Genomic DNA, 17,230 nt, shown 5'->3' on the forward strand with positions numbered 1-17,230 from the left:
GACTTAAAGTGTTACTGGGCAGGAAAGTCTTTAGAGAATAGTGGAGGACTGGATGTCTCTGGGGAGAAGAAATGCTGACCCGGTGGTGGGTGTATGGCATTATCCTTCAACCCTAACTACTCCTGGTCTTATTTCTATATGATTTCAGTTCCTAGAAAAGAAATGTATTGATGTCTTTATCCTTTGAGAGGTAGTAACAAGATAGACACAAAGAGTTGAAATCAGAAACATGGTACTATTCTGAAACTGGGGGCAGAGTAAAGTCAAGTCTTACTCAGAATTAGAGTCAGTGATTTGGGACACATTTTGTTAATATGTGGGAATATAAAAATTGTATTGTTAAGGCTTGAGCAACTTTATCATGTCCTTTACTGTGAAGTAAATATACTAATTTAATGTCACTAAAATGAGTGGACATTTCTTCACAATTTCTACTTTTGTGTATGTGTGTGTACTACTATAAAACCTTGGAATTAAATATTGAGTTAAAAAGTCTATCATACCCTGTGCTGTCTGTACTCAGAAACGACAATTCATTAAGAAACTTAACTATCTGTTGCAATTGCAGATTAGATATAACCATAGAGTGTGGTGTTTAAAGGTGCTATCTGTAGCTACAGTACAAAAAATAATGATATGGTTATTTGTTCATTAAAGTTGGTTACTGAGAATATGCTACTCTCCTGTTTCTAGGAACACATTGTAGAAGAACTGGGACTATGTTATGCTTGTCTAGTCTATATGGAGTTTATATTGTGTAGAAACGGACAGAAAAGAAAAGGCAATTTTTTATTCTTCTCTGATATAATACATGCTGAGCACAGTGTTCCATCCCTCCACTCCTCTCAGCACTTCCCTACTCCCATCCCCCATATCCACTCCTCCTCTGTCTCCCCATGGAAAAGAGCAGGCCTCCCAGAGTTATCAACTGGATGAACATGGAATAACAACTTAGAATAAGACAGCTTTTAAAGTGAGAAAAGAGCAAGATACATTGAATAATTTTTTTTGGGGGGGATAAAGATAAATTATTCAAGAGACAAAAACTTATAGTTTTAAAAAATACTAGGAATAATTAGTTTCTGGGACTATTGGGGTCCAGCCCCTAATAGTCTCCTTTCCAGGGTCCGCGGAAGAATCTATCAACCAGCTGAGAATCTATTCTTTATTTTTTTTATTTTACAACACCATTCAGTTCAACATAATAGCCACAGATTCCCATGCTCTCCCCCCCGCCTTCTCCCCCTCCCCCAGCCCACCCCCATTCCCACTTCCTCCAGATCAAGGTCTCCCCCGAGGACCGGAATCGACCTGATAGACTCAGTCCAGGCAGGTCCAGTCCCCCCCACCCAGACTGAGCCAAGCGTCCCTGTGTAAGTCCCAGGATTCAAACAGCCAACTCATGCAATGAGCACAGGACCTGGCACCACCACCCAGCTGCCTCCGAAACAGATCAAGCCAAATGACTGTCTCACCCATTCAGAGGGCCTGACCCAGTTGGGGGCCCCTCAGCCTTTGGTTCATAGTTCATGTGCTTCCATTCATTTGGTTATTTGTCCCTGTGCTTTATCCAACCTTGGCTTCAACAATTCTTGCTCATATAAACCCTCCTCTTTCTCACTAATTAGACTCCCAGCGCTCCACCAGGGGCCCAGCCATGGATGTCTGCATCCAGATTCCTCAGTCCTTGGATGGGGTTTATGGCACAACTATCAGGGTGTTTGGCCATCCCATCACCAGGGTAGGTCAGTCCCGGCCGTCTCTCGACCTTTGCCAGCAGTCTTTTGCGGGGTTATCTTTGTGGATCTCCGTGGGCTGCCCTAGCTCTCTGCTTCCTCCCCTTCTCATGTGGTCTTCATTTACCATGGTCTCCTACATCATGAGGTTTGCAGGCAAATGGATGGATCTTGAAAAAAATCATCCTGAGTGAGGTAACCCAGACTCAGAAAGACAAATATGGTATGTACTCCGTCATAGGAAGATGCTTGATGTGGAACAAGGATGACTGGACTGCTACTCACATCACATCACCAGTGAGGCTACCTGGAAAACGGGACCCCAAGAAAGACACCAAGAAAGACACGGAGAAATGGATGAGATCTACATGAACAGCCTGGACATGTGTGGGACCAATGAAGAGCGACGGTCGAGGGAAAGAGAGCGGGAGATCCTAGCTGGATCAAGAAAAGAGAGGGAGAACGAGAATCTATTCTTTAAGGCCAGCAAATCAATCTACGCACGCAGAGTTCTTTGGTCCATTCGCTTTAATTCGTCCCCTTGTCCCTTGCTTTACAGTTATATATCCCCCCCCCAAAATCACAATCCTCCCCTCCACCCAAGACACTCAGCCTGAACTTCCTCAGGCAGTGATTGTCTGCTATCAGGATCAAATGGAGGGGTGAGTAAGAATCACAAAGAGGGGCACTAGTTGTTAATTACCATTTGCAACCCAAAGGGGAAGTGACTAATGAATTAACTAAAGGCTAAATATGGGTAATATCTAAGAAGAGGGATCTTATGTGCACAACTATAATCTTAAATGTGTTTGGTAAAAGATGTTAAAAATCTATAAGTTGCTAGGTCAATGGGAGAAAATAAAACTGTCTTCTTTTTTTCCTTTGGCTCCAATCTGTCCAAGCTGTCTGCCTTTTTTCTGCAGGGTGGGGGAAAGTGTGCTCAGTCTCTGGGCAACCTGTGTACAGGTAGATGCCTCTGGTGATAGTTAAAGGGAGATCTGGAACTGGAGGTAAGATTTGGAAAAGGTGTAGCTAGAGTTTTCCTGCCTTGCCCACAGTCAGGACAAATCTTTGTCACCCCGCCAGTAACTCAAAACGGCAGCTGCTGCTCATTTGAGAGAGACAATTAGAAAGCTGTTTTTAGCTCCATTTTAGAATCTTTTCTCAGGTTTTAGGTAGAAACTCTTGCCAACACGTTGGGCGCCATTTGTTCGGCCATACAGTTTGAAAGCAAAAAAAAAAATATTGTCTTTGGGATTTTTAACTGCAGAAAAACATTTGATCGTAAAAGATGTTGAGTTAAACCAATATGTATATATTAAAGATATCTTGACTTTAAAATTTGGATATAAGGATGTGTTACTTTGGAAAGGAGACTCTGCTTTTGTTTTCACAGAAAGCCAGAGGCTATGGATTTGTTCCAGATTAAGATACATCAGGTTTGACCAGCCAAGACCACCTGAAAGGTCTCTGATGACACCATGGCCCAGATGATCCAACATCCAGAATCGTTTCAAGGCAACTGGCTCAGACGATACAGCCTCACGGACTACTCCATGATCCTTAAATATTCTTTGCGTCCCATAAGGTACAGCGCCCCCCTCCAGCAGGAAGTAGTTAAGAGAAGCTACGCCCAAATTCCCAAATATACCAAGCTGGCTTTGGAGATGTGTAAAAGTTAAAACCTTCCTTTTTAAAAAAATTAAAAATAAAGAAAAGGGGAAGTGCTGTGGGATGATTTGTATGTCCTGTGGGAGCCCTTCTTGGGTTCTTTGTGGCGTTACCAGCAGGTCCGCATAGAAGATGATTAGGACAATGGGCCTGAGTGCAGGTGTTTGAGATGGTCTGCACTTGGCTGTGCTGGGGGATGGTCTGTATGTCAAGTTGTTCTGATTGGTTAATAAATAAAACCTGATCGGCCGTGGCTAGGCAGGAAAGATAGGCGGGACTAGCAGAGAGGAGAAATAAAAGGACAGAAAGGCAGAAGGAGCCGCTGCAGCCGCCGCAATGACCAGAGAGGCTGCAGCCGCCACCAAGACCAGAGACACAGCAGCCGCCGCCATGACCAGCAGCATGTGAAGATGCTGATAAGCCACCAGCCACGTGGGGAGGTATAGATTTGTAGAAATGGATTACTTTAAGATAAAAGAAAATGGTTAATTTAAGATAAAAGAACAGTTAGCAAGAAGCCTGCCACGGCCATACAGTTTGAAAGCAAAATAAGTCTCTGTGTTTACTTGGTTGGGTCTGAGCGGCTGTGGGACTGGCGGGTGGCAGAGGTTTGTCCTGACTGTGGGCCAGGCAGGAAAACACAAGCTACAAATGGCGCCCAACGTGGGGCTAAAGAAAAAAGGGGCTAAAGAAAAAAAGGGAAGAAAAAAAAAGAGGGACTAAAAAAAAAGGACAAATGAACAGGGATAAAGGCCGGTGTTATGAAAAAAAAAAATACTAAAGACAAAGTCCCTTAACCAAGAGGCGCTCCAATAAAGTGTGATCTGAGGATTCAGAACTCAACACACGGAGCAGTGACGTTGGTAAGTTCTCCAGGAAAGGTGACGTCGGTAAACGCCCCACAGTTCCTAATTCTCTCTCTCAAATGAGCGGCAGCCGCCGGTTTGAGTTACTGGCGGGTTCCTGGCATGTGTGCTTGACCTGTAGTATGGCGGGAATGAGGCTTCTGCAAGTGGCACATTAAGCGGCGTGGTGGATTTAGCCTTTGCTAGTTACAAAACAAAAAAGGTTTCTGGGCTACACGCTGCTTGGATAAAAGCACAGACCCACGATGTCTCCCAGAGCTGGTGGAAAACGTACCACCGACATGTTGGGAAGCTGAAGGGGGTGGAGCCAGCAGCCACAGAGCTGTTTCAGGCTTAGAAGGCTACAGTTTAAAGCAATAAGTTTGCAATAAGATAGATTCAGATGGAACAAGACTTTAAATGCTTTACAATGTGTGTAAAAATGTACATAGGCTTGGAAGAGAGAGGAAAAGGAACATAGACAGTTATATAAAGAAATAGAAAGTTTTAAAATAATAAAGTCTTTAAAGAGAAAGTAAAAGTAATATAAAAAATAAGCCATGTAAAGATGGATATCACACAGAGAGTTTGGAACAGAAAGGAGGAAGTTAAGCTTAATTGGCACATCCGCCAAGCCTTCTCAAACAGGTAGCCTGGATGCTTAAGTCTGTACTTAGAGAGTACAGAGGTATCTCTGATAAGCTACTTTCCTCCATCTGGTGATGGACCTGGCCGGATGCTACCAATAATGATAATTACAGGGAGGCTTGAACTGGGAGTTCTGGCTGAGCATAGCTGTTAGCACAGAAGATTATCTAAATATTCCTAGAAGTGGTTAGGTAAGGAGTTAGAAGTCTATAAATTTAGTAAGGTTGTAAGAAAGGAGGGGTCTGAGCTAAATTGTATAAAGCTATTACTTAATGTCTACCTGACCTAGGCTGTGTCCCCTTGTGGAATTTACCTTAAGTCAGGAGACTCGCCTGTGGGTTGTTATCACTGTTAGTCCTCAGAAATTGGGTGACCACCTGGGTGGTGTCTCCTTTAGTCCTTGAAAGTGGCTAGGGGAGATACCTGATTCCAGAGAAAGCCTTTCCTGAGGCTGTTCTCCAAATACCCGGAATGTGTATGTCTAGAGAGTGATCAGTCCACATTGTTAGCCCTTCTTAAGGAAAAACCAATTGGGAAAACTATGAAGGCACACATGATTTTCATAACAGAATACAGCTGATATATAACAAGCCAACTAACACCAAAAACTCCTTGGGATTTGGCTTCCTCTGAAGGAATTCCCTGATCCCTCCAGGTAGTGACTTTGCCATAACCAGCTGAGTTCTTATGTTATATTCCTGTGGCCTGCAGCAAATTAAAATATTGACATTTACTCACTGAAATGTTCACAAGGATATAACATAGAGAAAAGATCCTTTAGCCTGAGGTCACATTGATGTAGATATCATTTGACAAAAGAGCGACTGGATTATTTAAAAACATAGAGGAAGTCACATGGCCTTACTGAAATTAAGCACTTGATTTAATAAGCAATTAGGCAGTCTGGCACTTGTTATGCCATTTAAGTCTTTTGCCTTTTGTTCTAAGGAAATTATGGACGAAATGCTGTAATCTGAGAAGATCTTATACTACTACACCTAGATAGCAATAGCTCATATTCACATATTGAGGAGGGCATCACATGTAACTGGAAGCATTTGGACTACAGGGAAATTGTGGCATTACCTGAGCTGGGGAAATCTGTGAAGTCTTGGAGGCAAGATTAGATAGTCAGTATGACATGTAGTTGTAAATGTCTTGTGAATATTCAAGTGAATATATACATAAAATTGTCAACCAGTAGGTCAACCAATCACATAAGTTATTAAACCCGGGCTCTGAATAACATCACCAGCCATATTCTCAGATGAACTGTAGAAGCTGAGCAAACACACACACACACACACACACACACACACACACACACACACACACACGAGAGAGAGAGAGAGAGAGAGAGAGAGACAGAGAGACAGAGAGAGAGAGACAGAGAGACAGAGAGACACACACAGAGAGAGAGAGAGAGAGAGAGAGAGAGAGAGAGAGAGAGAGAGAGAGAGAGAGAAGGAAAAAATTGACAAATTGTTGCAAACACTTGGTTGAGGAGACAGAAATGTGGGTGTCGTTGGTCTCCTCTAGGTTTTCACTAGGTTAAAAAGCTGTGAGGTGAAACGAAAGAAGGGATAAAGGCTACAAAACACATTCCCTGAAAAAATGCATTTCTATGTTTATGAGATGTGGTAGTTTGAATGAGAAGAGCCCCTAATAGACTCATATACTTGAATTCTTAGTCACCAAGGATTAGAAGGATTGGGAAATGTTGTCTGTGAAAGTAGATGTGGCCTTATTGCAGAAAATATGTCACTGGGGATGAGATTTGAGGCTTCAAAAGTCAATGACAGGCCCATTAGTATCTCTCTCTCTCTCTGTCTCTCTCTCTGTCTCTCTCTCTCTCTCTCTCTCTCTCTCTCTCTCCTCTTTACCTCTACCTCTATCTCTATGTTATCTTTCTCTGCATTCAAATTAGGATATAAATGTCTGGCACCACAGCTGCCTGCCACCATATTCTCTTCCTTTATGTAATGGACTGACCTTCTGATGCTGCAATAAAACCTTCAAGTAAATGCTTTCTTCCCTAAGCATTGCTTTGGTCATGGAGTCTCTTCATAGTAATAGAAGAGTGATGACTAACACACAGGACATTTTCAATTATATTTTTGATTTAATAGTTTCATCTCTTCTTTTGCTAATTTAAATACTACTTAGTGGAGGCTCAAGGATGATTAAAAATAATGTTTAAAGTAAACAACCACTATCTGATCACAATTAAGATGAAATGGAACTCATACCCAACATTATTCAGAAATCAAGACCTTGGGACTAGCTAGACCAGGGATGTAGAGAAAAACCGAATACTGTAATTCTGGTAAAGGAGTATGATATTAAAATGACTGCTAATGACATTCTGCTATACTTACAGATCAGTGCTTTGCTCAGCCAGCATCAGAGATGCTTCTTCCTTCATTGGATGAGAAGAAAAATAGACATCCACAGATAGATTATGTGTAGAGAGTGAGAGACCTTGAAACTCTCAGTCCTAAATGGATGTCTCCATCAAATCACTCCCACAGGGTTCAGGAGACTATGTGTAAGAGGATGCCTAAAGATTTTAAGAGCTAGATGGGATTGAAGACACCAAGAAAACATTAGACACACAGAAGAAACAACGCACATATGAACACACAGATACTGTGTCAGCATGCATATGGTCCGAGAAGTCTATGCCAAATGGAGTCCTAGTGCTGAGAGGGCAAGTGGACACACAACCCTAACCTTGTATCTGTCTCCAATTGATGACATCTGGTAAAGGAAAAGTAGTCTTTTCCAAGAGTCTCCCTGGGTGTGGTGATTTGAATATGAATGCCCCCCATGGACTCATGTGTGTGTATGCTTGGCCTTGTTGGAGAGAGTATGTCACTGGGGATATAGGCTTTAAGGTCTCATATGCTCAAGCATTTGCCCAATGTGGTATAAAGACTCATTCTGTTGCCTGTGGATCAAGATGTAGAACTCTCATCTTCTCCAGCACCATGTCTGCCTATACACCACCATGTTCAGCCATGAAGATAATGGACTAAATTCTGAAACTGTAAGTTATCCTCAATCAAATGTTTTCCTTCATAAGAGTTGCCATGGTCATGGTGTCTCCTCACAGCAATAGAAAGCCTAAGACACTGGATATACAAACCATACATTTAAGAACAGGCCTGATGCCCAGCAATACATGGCCAGAACAAAATCTGTATTTGTGTGTGTGTGTGTGTGTGTGTGTGTGTGTGTGTGTGTGTGTGTGTGTGTTTCATGGTGCTTTGCCTTGGTATTTTTTTCCTTACAGATTTTTTGCTTATATATTAGGGTTTCCTATTTTTATGGGTTTTCTGTGTATGTGTCATAGTGTCTGTATATATTTCTAGTGCTTTTTCTTTGGCTCTTTTTTTCCTGTTTGTTTTCCATATTCTGGTTAGTTTGTTTTTATTTTCTATTATTATTATTATTATTATTATTTAGATGTAAGCTTGTATTCTAATGAGAAAGAAAAAAAGAGTGAGGATTTGGGCAAGCAGGAATGTGGGGAGGATCTCAGAAGGTTTGGGTGAGAGAAAATTATAATCAGAATATATTTTATGAAAAAAAATCCATTTTCAGTCCTAAGAAAACAAAGGTTTCATTCTTTATAAATGTGGGGAAGAATTATTTTTACAAACGTTTTGGGAAAATCTCAGGAAAAGCGTGAAGAGTAAGCTAAAAATGAAAGTGCTGAGACCAAGAGACAGATAATTATTTGGGTGTTTTAATACAAGGGAAAAAATACATAAATAAAGATTCTAAGAATAAAAAAATGACTTTTGGTCAGAAATGAGACATCAAACTTATTAATTTCATATATTCTGATTGATATCATCAGGTAATAAAAAAAACAAAGAAGAAAAAGCAAAGAATAATGATTAGGGTGATCTACTAGGCATAAGAGAAAGGAATGTACCAACAAGTAAATGATGTGGTCATGTGTAGAGGAAAGGAATTCAACACATAACAGAAGAGGTGTGGTTTGCATTTGTCCTCTGAAACTCAGACAGAACTCTGATTTAATTTGTAACAATGTTAACAAGTATTAATCATCTACAGGAGGTGCTTAAGTAAGGAGAGCTTTCCTCTCAGGAATGAATTATTGCCCTTGTAAGAATGCTTTATAATAAATAACTCTCTTTGGATCCTCTGTCTGTCTCTGTCTCTATCTCTGTCTCTCACTCTCTCTCTCCCAGATAATCAGTGGTTCTCATGCCTTTTTAATTCTGTCATGGGACTACAGAGCAAATGACTCCTGCCACATTTCTTTCACTAGTTTTATAAACCTTAGATACTTATAAAGAGGACTACATTTACATCATTTAAAGTTATAAACATTGTACAGGTACTCAGTCTCACTTATATTGATATAAAATAAGTTAGTAAGTTAAGGTGAAGGTTTATGATTTTTTGTTTTTGTTTTGTTTTGTTTTCTCTTGCTTTTTTTCTCAAATTATAAACAAGTGCTCCTTTCAGAGTAAGTAGGCCATAATGCTAAAGAACCCATAAGGCTAGAGAGAGTAACAGCTAATGAGTAGATCAGGAGAATGAAAGTATTTAAGATATTAATTAGTGACTTCAGTGGTCCTATGGAAATGCAAGGTAACATAAAAAATTAAGTAACATTCTAGAGCGGAAAAAAATACAGACTTGCTCAGATATGAAAACTGAAACTTGGTTATCCCTGACTACTTTATTGAGGAAGTAAGTAGTGTGATCAGAAGAAGGAAAAAAGTGCTGCCATGATTGATCACTTTTGTATATATATATATATTTTTTTTTGCCACCACATTCTGTTTAGTGTCATTGAACACAGCCTCTGGCCTTCTCCAACATGGGTTCCCTCCACCTTCCCAGGCCAAGAAAGACACTGAGGCCTAGGTAGGAGAATTAGCAAGGGGCATCCAAGCCCATGCCCATGTGTATATAATCTATAATACTTATATATATTTATATAGAATTCTCTCTGTAATATATGTCATAGAATCCTTCCTGGGCTTGGGGTGAGTTTCACATTAAGAAAACATGCTAAGACTGACCATAAAAATGGGTATGTCTCAGACCTGGAAGACAGAGTGTGGGATATAAAGGGTTAAGAACTCATCCTTCAAGATTCCCTCCTTAACACAAGGAAAAGAAGGGAGGTGTGTGAACTGGGGGAGGGCAATGGAAGGGAAGGAATGGAAGGTTTGGATTTTCATTTAATAAAGTCAATTGAAAATTAAAGTGTACCCCCCCTAAAAAAATCATTCCGCAAGAGCAGTTCCATTCACAAGAATATAAAAAACAGCCCTGCTCCCCAGCTGCTGTAAAACGTGCTGCACAGCCTTTAACCCCAAAGGAAAAGCAACCCTTCCCACCCACCCCTAACAGCCTCTTCCTGAACATGCCCCACCCCTCCCTTAAAGTAGGCTAGAAGCAAACCCCCATGCACCCTGCCCCAGCACCAGAGAGGTGGTCCCTCCCTCCAAAAAAGTTCAAAATGGTCCTGGCCAGCTCCTTGAGTCTTCTCTCTTCAGAGTGGGGTGGGGCTCACCTGCCTTTGTGGCAGTCTGCCAGCAGCCTGGGGAAACCAAGCCCTGCTCAGGTACAAACCCTACTAAGTTCCTTCAGGTCCTTTGTAGTCTTTCATAGGGGACCATTTGGCTTCCTTGAGGAACGGAAGGAGGAAGGAAAGCTGTTTTTGTTTAGTCTTCCTAACTCTCCAGGGCCCTGAGCAAAAGGGGATCAATGTGAATAAACCTGCTCACTGGACTCGATGTCCACCGTCACCTCGGGGAAGACTGCGGGGGCACTGAGATGAGACAAAAACGTTGATAGAGCAGGATAGACAAGGCAGAGAGACCCTGGGAGTAGTTTAGCTTGAACATGCAAATTCCCAGGGAGCTAGGACAGGAGACCAGGGGTTAGGGGCAGTTGCCAGGGTTGGCAGGCTAGCCCTTCCTAGTCCTAGAAATGAGGTCCTGATAGGCTAAGCCGCAACACACTGGCACACACGAGGTATCCTCTCCCATTCAGGCAGCGTCAGATGGGCTAAGTGACTGTTCACCTCTCTTGGCTCTCCGGGTCTACTCCCATGTTTCCTACATGAACAGAGCCCAGGATCCCATGCTTCCCCCTCCCCTGGAGGATGCGGGACACCGACTCTGGTTACACGTCGGTGTATGAATGAGGTGCAGGACAGAGTCACGGATGAATCACTCCAGCTCTGAGTCTCATCGTTCCTGTGGGTGAGGGAGTAGTTGAGGACCCCTGACAGTTAGAGTAGGACACAAAGCCTTGGAACTGGAGCCATGGACAGACAGGAGGCAGAAGAAAAACGGGGCGACAAGCTTGGGCATCTCCTATCGAAACTCTGTTTGTGCCAAGGGCCAGACTGAGTCTGCGGCTGCTCCAGCACCCTCATAGCAATACTGTACTGACTTGCTGCTGTTCCCTGTCCCCATGGTCCACTCCACATGGCAAAGGAGGTGTGGGAGGGCAAGCTTATGTCTCGCCACCACCAGTCCCGTAAGGAACAATGGGCAGAGGAGCACTGGGAACAGCTGGCAGGAACGCAGAAGCAGCCAGTGTCCGCCCTGGCCCTCAGCCATCAGTCCAGCCCAGCCAAGGCAGTGACAGCACCAGACTCCCCACTCCTCTCTGCTCAACCCTGAATCCCCAAGAAGTTATAAAAATGTAGAAAAGGCAAAGAGAAAAGTGTAAACAGCTCCAGAGAATTAGGGGAAGGTCGAGGGAGGCCCAGCCCTCACGGTACCCTCCCTGACGGGGACAATGCATCCTAGGTCAACAATCTGAGGGTGAGGGTGCCCGCTCACCCTCCTAGGGTCTGGGCTCCAAGTGGAAGAAGGTATAAAGGGAAGCCAGAATTGGAGTAACCAACCCTACTGGGCCTTCTTCCATATCCTAAAGGTCCTCCTTCCAGCCACAGGACATTCAAGTGGCTGTGTTTATTCTTTGTCTCATCGGTGACCCTCTTGCTTCTGCGTGGGCTTTGGGATAAAGAATCATACTGTGACCTCTGTCAATCCCAGCTGCTACGTCCATCTCATCTTGGCTCCTGATCCCAGAAGCCAAAGATTGCCTGAATTGGGCACACTATCTATGCTAAACACAGAAGGGCCGTTCAGGCCACTCTCCTGTCACCGCCAAGCCATGTCCAACAGCCCCGAGGCTTGCTTTCCCACAGTGGGGATGCACTGATGCCATAGCCAGAGAAAACAGAATCAGAAAAGCAGGAGTGAAATGGAGAAAGGAGGCATTCAGACAGCACAGCCAAGGCTCCTGGAAGACGGAATCAGGGGTGTAAGAACTGAGATTCAGTGTTCAACACGGCGCACCTGGGCATGGACCCAAGAACCAGAGCTACGGCTCATCTCCCACCACCACGCCAGGTTCATAGCCACCTAATTGCCTGGGTCTCAGTTCCTGGAATGATGGTTTCTGGAGTACAAGCCTAGATAAAACCCCCTGCTGATCCTTCACTTTCCAGGGCTGCTAGCGGGCTGGTGAAGGCTGGAAACTCCAGTTCCCCCGCTGTCTTCTGCCCGGGTTTCATCTGTGCTGCTGGAGCTTGGGAGGGTATGGGCTGCAGCCATGCCCCTCAGGTCAGAGTGGGGCGGGAAGAAGCTAGTTGTTGGCATCCCCCTCCTCCTCATCAAAGGACTGCACACCTGAGGACGTGACATCAGACACCTTCCGGCTAAGAGCAGTGGACATCTCCGGGTCTTCTCGTGGAGAAAGCGACTCCAGGTCCCGGCATCCTGCATCCTCTTCCTCCTCGGGGCCAGTGGTCTCTTCTCTTCTTCTACAGATCCCCTGGCCAGGTCCACCCCACCAACCTCTGGTGCCCAGTCAGTGTCCACCCCCAAGAAAGGCGGAGGCTCCTTGGCAGAATATCTTGAAGCGGGTTGGGAAGGTCCCATGTCATGCAGGCTAGGCTGTGAGTCATCAAATGCAGGACCAAGATAGGATCCTGTAGCTGGAGATGCAATGAGGGACTGATCACTCGCTTCCCAGGCATCTGATGACCCCAGACAGTACATCCCCTGTGATACGTAGGAGTGAGGCCATCCATCCATGGGGGCTTGAGCCAGTGCATCTTGACTCTCAATCAGCTCCTGGTAGTTGTCACTGTAGTTGCAGTCCAGTGGCTCCTGGGTCGAATTGACACTCATGTCCTCGCCATCCATGGAAGACCAGGCCATAAGTGTAGCCTCAGAAATAGCAAACTGTTCCATGACTCCTGCTAGGAAGCGCGCCTCCTTCTCACCATCGCTGAGGTCGGAGTAAGCATCTGTATCCCTGCGCACAGCCTCGTGGCTGTGCTGCGGCTGAATTGTCGGTGCCTTCCCCCAGCCCTGCCACTCAATCATGTGGGCCACCCGGCCTTGCCCCATGGCTGTAGGCTTTGTCACGTGGTCCTTCATGCTTCTAGAGATCCCTGAGAAGGATGACTTGGCCAGGGCTCCAATGCCATAGGCATTCGAGTTTCGCTTCAGCTTCGGGAGGATGGAAGTGGTGTCCTCCATGGAGAGATTGATGCCGTCCCAGGAGAAATCTGTTCGTGTTTGCTCTGTAGAAGGCCGATGGAGGCTGCTGCCGTGCAATGAGCTGGTGCTGTCCATGTTGATCTGATCGACATCCTTGAGGCCTTTCCAATCCACTGCAATCACTTCGTTCCCCACAGTCCGCGAGCCGATGCAGCCCATGACTCCGGGGGCCGCCGGGGCCCGGCCCTCACCGACTCGGGGCGCGCGCCGGGGGAGCACCGGGAGCCGCGCCGCCGCCCCAGCCGCTCTGCAGCGCCGCGGCTGTCTCCTGTATATATTTTTAGGTTATAATATAATTAATCATTCCACTCCTTCCTCTTCCTTCATCCAACCCTTCCTATATATTATACTATAGGTTGTACCTTTGTATACTTTTTTCTTTAACATGTGATACAAATATATAAATAAAACCTGCTCAATTGGTCTAATGTTACTTGTGTATATATGATTTCGGGGCTGACTGCTTGTTATAGGAGAAACAATTGATGAACTCTTTTCTGAGAAAGACTATTTCTCCTGCTCTCAGAATTTCTTAGTAAGTTGCAATCCTTTTGCTGTGGATATCACTCTGTATAAATAAAACACTGATTGACTAGTAGTAGCCAGGCAGGATGTATAGGTGGGACTAGCAGAGAGGAGAGAGGAAAAGGAGAGGAAGGCAGAGGAAAGAGACTCCAGCTGCCATTCAGGGAGCATCATGTAGAGGCAACAGGTAAAGCCACGGAACACATGGCAACATATAGATTAACGGAAATGGGCTCAGTATAAGAGTAAGAGCTAGACAATGGTAGGCCTGAACTAATGGCCGAGCAGTTTAAATAATATAAAAGTCGGTGCACTTATTTTATAAGTGGACTCCGGGACTGGCAGGGATTAGGGGGAGCTGGAGAGAAATTCTCCAGCTACATCCTTTTTACAGGGTTGAGACATCATGAGCTTTATTTCTTCCATGATAGTCTTCTATTGATATTATACTTGTCAGGTCTTGCTTACGTAGCTGTGTTGATGGACCATCATGATTGTAACTTATTGACATTTGTGGTAGATGGAATTCCACAGCAAATTTCTTATTATTTTTGTTCACCTTCCTAAATTTTGTCACCTTCCTATATTTTAGGAAGGACCCCTCTTCCACAATGATCCCTAAGCCTTAACTTTAAAAATTGTATTGTAAATGTAGACATTGTGACTGGGGACCACTCTATCTTTGCCCCCGCTTTTTCCTTTTGATCAGCTGATTTTTCTGTAATGTTCTCCATTTGTTGGAAAGAGGGCCTTCTTTTATGAGGTGTAAGAACTACACTTTTCTGTTGGAATAATGATAAGTATTTCAAGAATAGGGTTATGTTGTTTTAGTAAATGGGGTAGCTGTAGATTCTTCAAGATACATGAGTTCACTATCTCTGACTAGTTGGCTAGTTTCCAGTACCAGGCATGATTTCCTTTTTATCAAGTAGGCCATAGTCCAATTGGAGAGTTCTTGATTACCATCAGGATAAGTGTGTAGTGATCCTATAGCCTTAAGTATACGGTTGAATATTGTTAAAGTTTTGAGTAAATTTGCTCACCTACCTCATCTGCCAAGAAGATAAATTGCTTAGCTAAATGAAAGATGCCATGCTCTAGAAAAACAACCAAAGAGTCTGGGTTTATAAAAGGCCTGAGGAACATTAAGAAGACAATCAGCAAAAATAATTTCATGGAAGATTTTCTTTTCTATTTTTTTAAACCAGTAATCTCCAAAAAGGAAAATTGGTCAGATGTGTAGAATTTTAAGTCACAGGATCATGGACATGAGTGCATATTAGGTTTTCTTCACGCTGTTTCCTGTTCTGTGCAGCAGGGTAGTCATCCGCTATTCCATTACAACAATGACTTTCTTAGGTGTACTGGGTTTTCATGGTGTGAAGGAGTGTGAAAGGAGTGTGCTGTGGTGGTATTGTGTTCCCCAAAATATTGTGTACCTTAATAAACTTATCTGGGGTCAGAGAACAGAAAAGCCACTAGTTAGGCAGTGATAGCACACGCCTTTAATCCTAGCATTCCAGAGACAGAAATCCCTCTGGATCTCTGTGAGTTCAAGGCCACATTGGAAACAGCCAGGCATGGTGACTCACGCCTTTAATCCCAGATAGTGGTGGTAGAAAGCAGAAAGATATATAAGGCGTGAGGACTATATATAACCAGCATTTGGCTGGTTAAGCATTCGGCTGGTTAAGCTTTCAGGCTTTGTAGCAAAACAGTTCAGCTGAGATTCATTCTGGATGAGGACTCAGAAACTTCCAGTCTGAGGAAACAGGACCAGCTGAGGAACTGGCAAGGTGAGATAGCTGTGGCTTATTCTGTCTCTCTGATTTACCAGCATTGACCCCAATAACTGGCCTCGGGTTTGATTTTATTAATAAGAACTTTTAAGAATCCTGCTACAGTGTGCCAGTGAGATAGTAATTCCAAACTCTGAATTGAGGAGCTGCCTTGCTTTTTTTCAGTCTCCTTTATCTTTCACCATCAACTCATTGATCACAAAAGGGAAATATGATTGGAATGTTTTCTGGAAGGAAAGAAAGTATTTCCTGTTCAGTTCTCACATAAAAGTAATCTTCTACTGATCTCCCAAGAGCATGGAATGTGATCAGATTGCGGTATCAGGAAACAGGGTAGAAAATTTAGGAAGGTGACATAGAGGACGCTACACACACTGACCAGCTGAAGTGCAGATTGTTCCTTCTTGGTTTATTTATGGCTAATAAGCAGAAAGAAAAAAAAAACTAAAGTTGTGGCTATTTTCAGTTCTATAAATTAATGAAGCACTTTACTTTGTCTTCTTTATCATTACCTCTTTGAACATTAAGGCACTTTTTTTGTCATGATCGTCTACATTAAAGGATAAAATGGGAAAGAGTAAAAAGTGAGTTTCAGGTCAAGCAATTCTGTTAGAAACTTTCTGATTTAGTTTTTTTGAGTAGTAATTATTACCGTGGGGTATGGCAAAATCTTTAGTGACCCAAACGTATAAAGGTAGCTACTAAAGAAGCCTGATTTATAATGCTTTGTACAATATAGATCTTAAGTAGTATATATGGAATTATCTAATTTTGTCTATAAATTACGTCTTTGAAGTAAGCAGTAACAATTATAGGAAGCATTTGTTAGGGCAGAATGGTCCTCTTGATACTCCACTAACAATCTAACAGAAAGGACACTATAATCAGACTTGTGTGAAAATACAGGTGGTACTTGGATGATCTGATTATCAATCTATGAAATTATTTTGATTATAGTTTTATCAAATTCTGGATTTCAACATTTTTAAATATCAAAATATTTTGGCTTAAAAATTATTTATAATCAGGCATGGGGAGATGACAGTCAATGCAGTGAGTAAATTAGAACAGAATAAAAATGTGGTTATATTTAACATGAAGTTAATGAAAGGTGTATCTTGTGGGGTTTTTTTTTGATAATTTAAATGCAATATTTTTTACTTTCCAAGAAAAATCTAGCTCCAAAAATATTGGCATCAGTAACTGTTGTGCTTTTCTCATTGTCATCAATTTAGTTATTGTTTTATGAATTTCATTCTATAACTTTGCTAGCTTTAATAATAAATTCTATTTTATTTCATCTTCTCAAGAAAAAAAATCTGGCTGCATTTCATCTGTCTTTTGTGAAGCCATTGTGTAAATTAATATAAAAAAGATTAAAACCTGAATACAGCAGAAAATAAACTGAGGTCATCTCCAGCATATGA

At 42.9% G+C, this 17,230-nt stretch overlaps 1 protein-coding gene across 1 annotated transcript; it reads right to left on the reverse strand.

Annotated features, from left to right (window-relative positions):
- Window positions 1–12,499: 12,499 nt before the first annotated feature.
- On the reverse strand, window positions 12,500–13,698 carry LOC114685848 (protein FAM131B-like). The gene is given in 2 exon segments (XM_037211063.1): window positions 12,500–12,714; window positions 12,717–13,698. Coding segments are annotated over 2 exon segments (1,080 nt in total). The 5' UTR covers window positions 13,639–13,698; the 3' UTR covers window positions 12,500–12,556.
- Between the last annotated feature and the right edge of the window lie 3,532 nt (window positions 13,699–17,230).

The sequence above is a fragment of the Peromyscus leucopus genome, chromosome 15 (assembly GCF_004664715.2).
Source record: "Peromyscus leucopus breed LL Stock chromosome 15, UCI_PerLeu_2.1, whole genome shotgun sequence".
Taxonomy (NCBI): Eukaryota; Metazoa; Chordata; class Mammalia; order Rodentia; family Cricetidae; genus Peromyscus; species Peromyscus leucopus.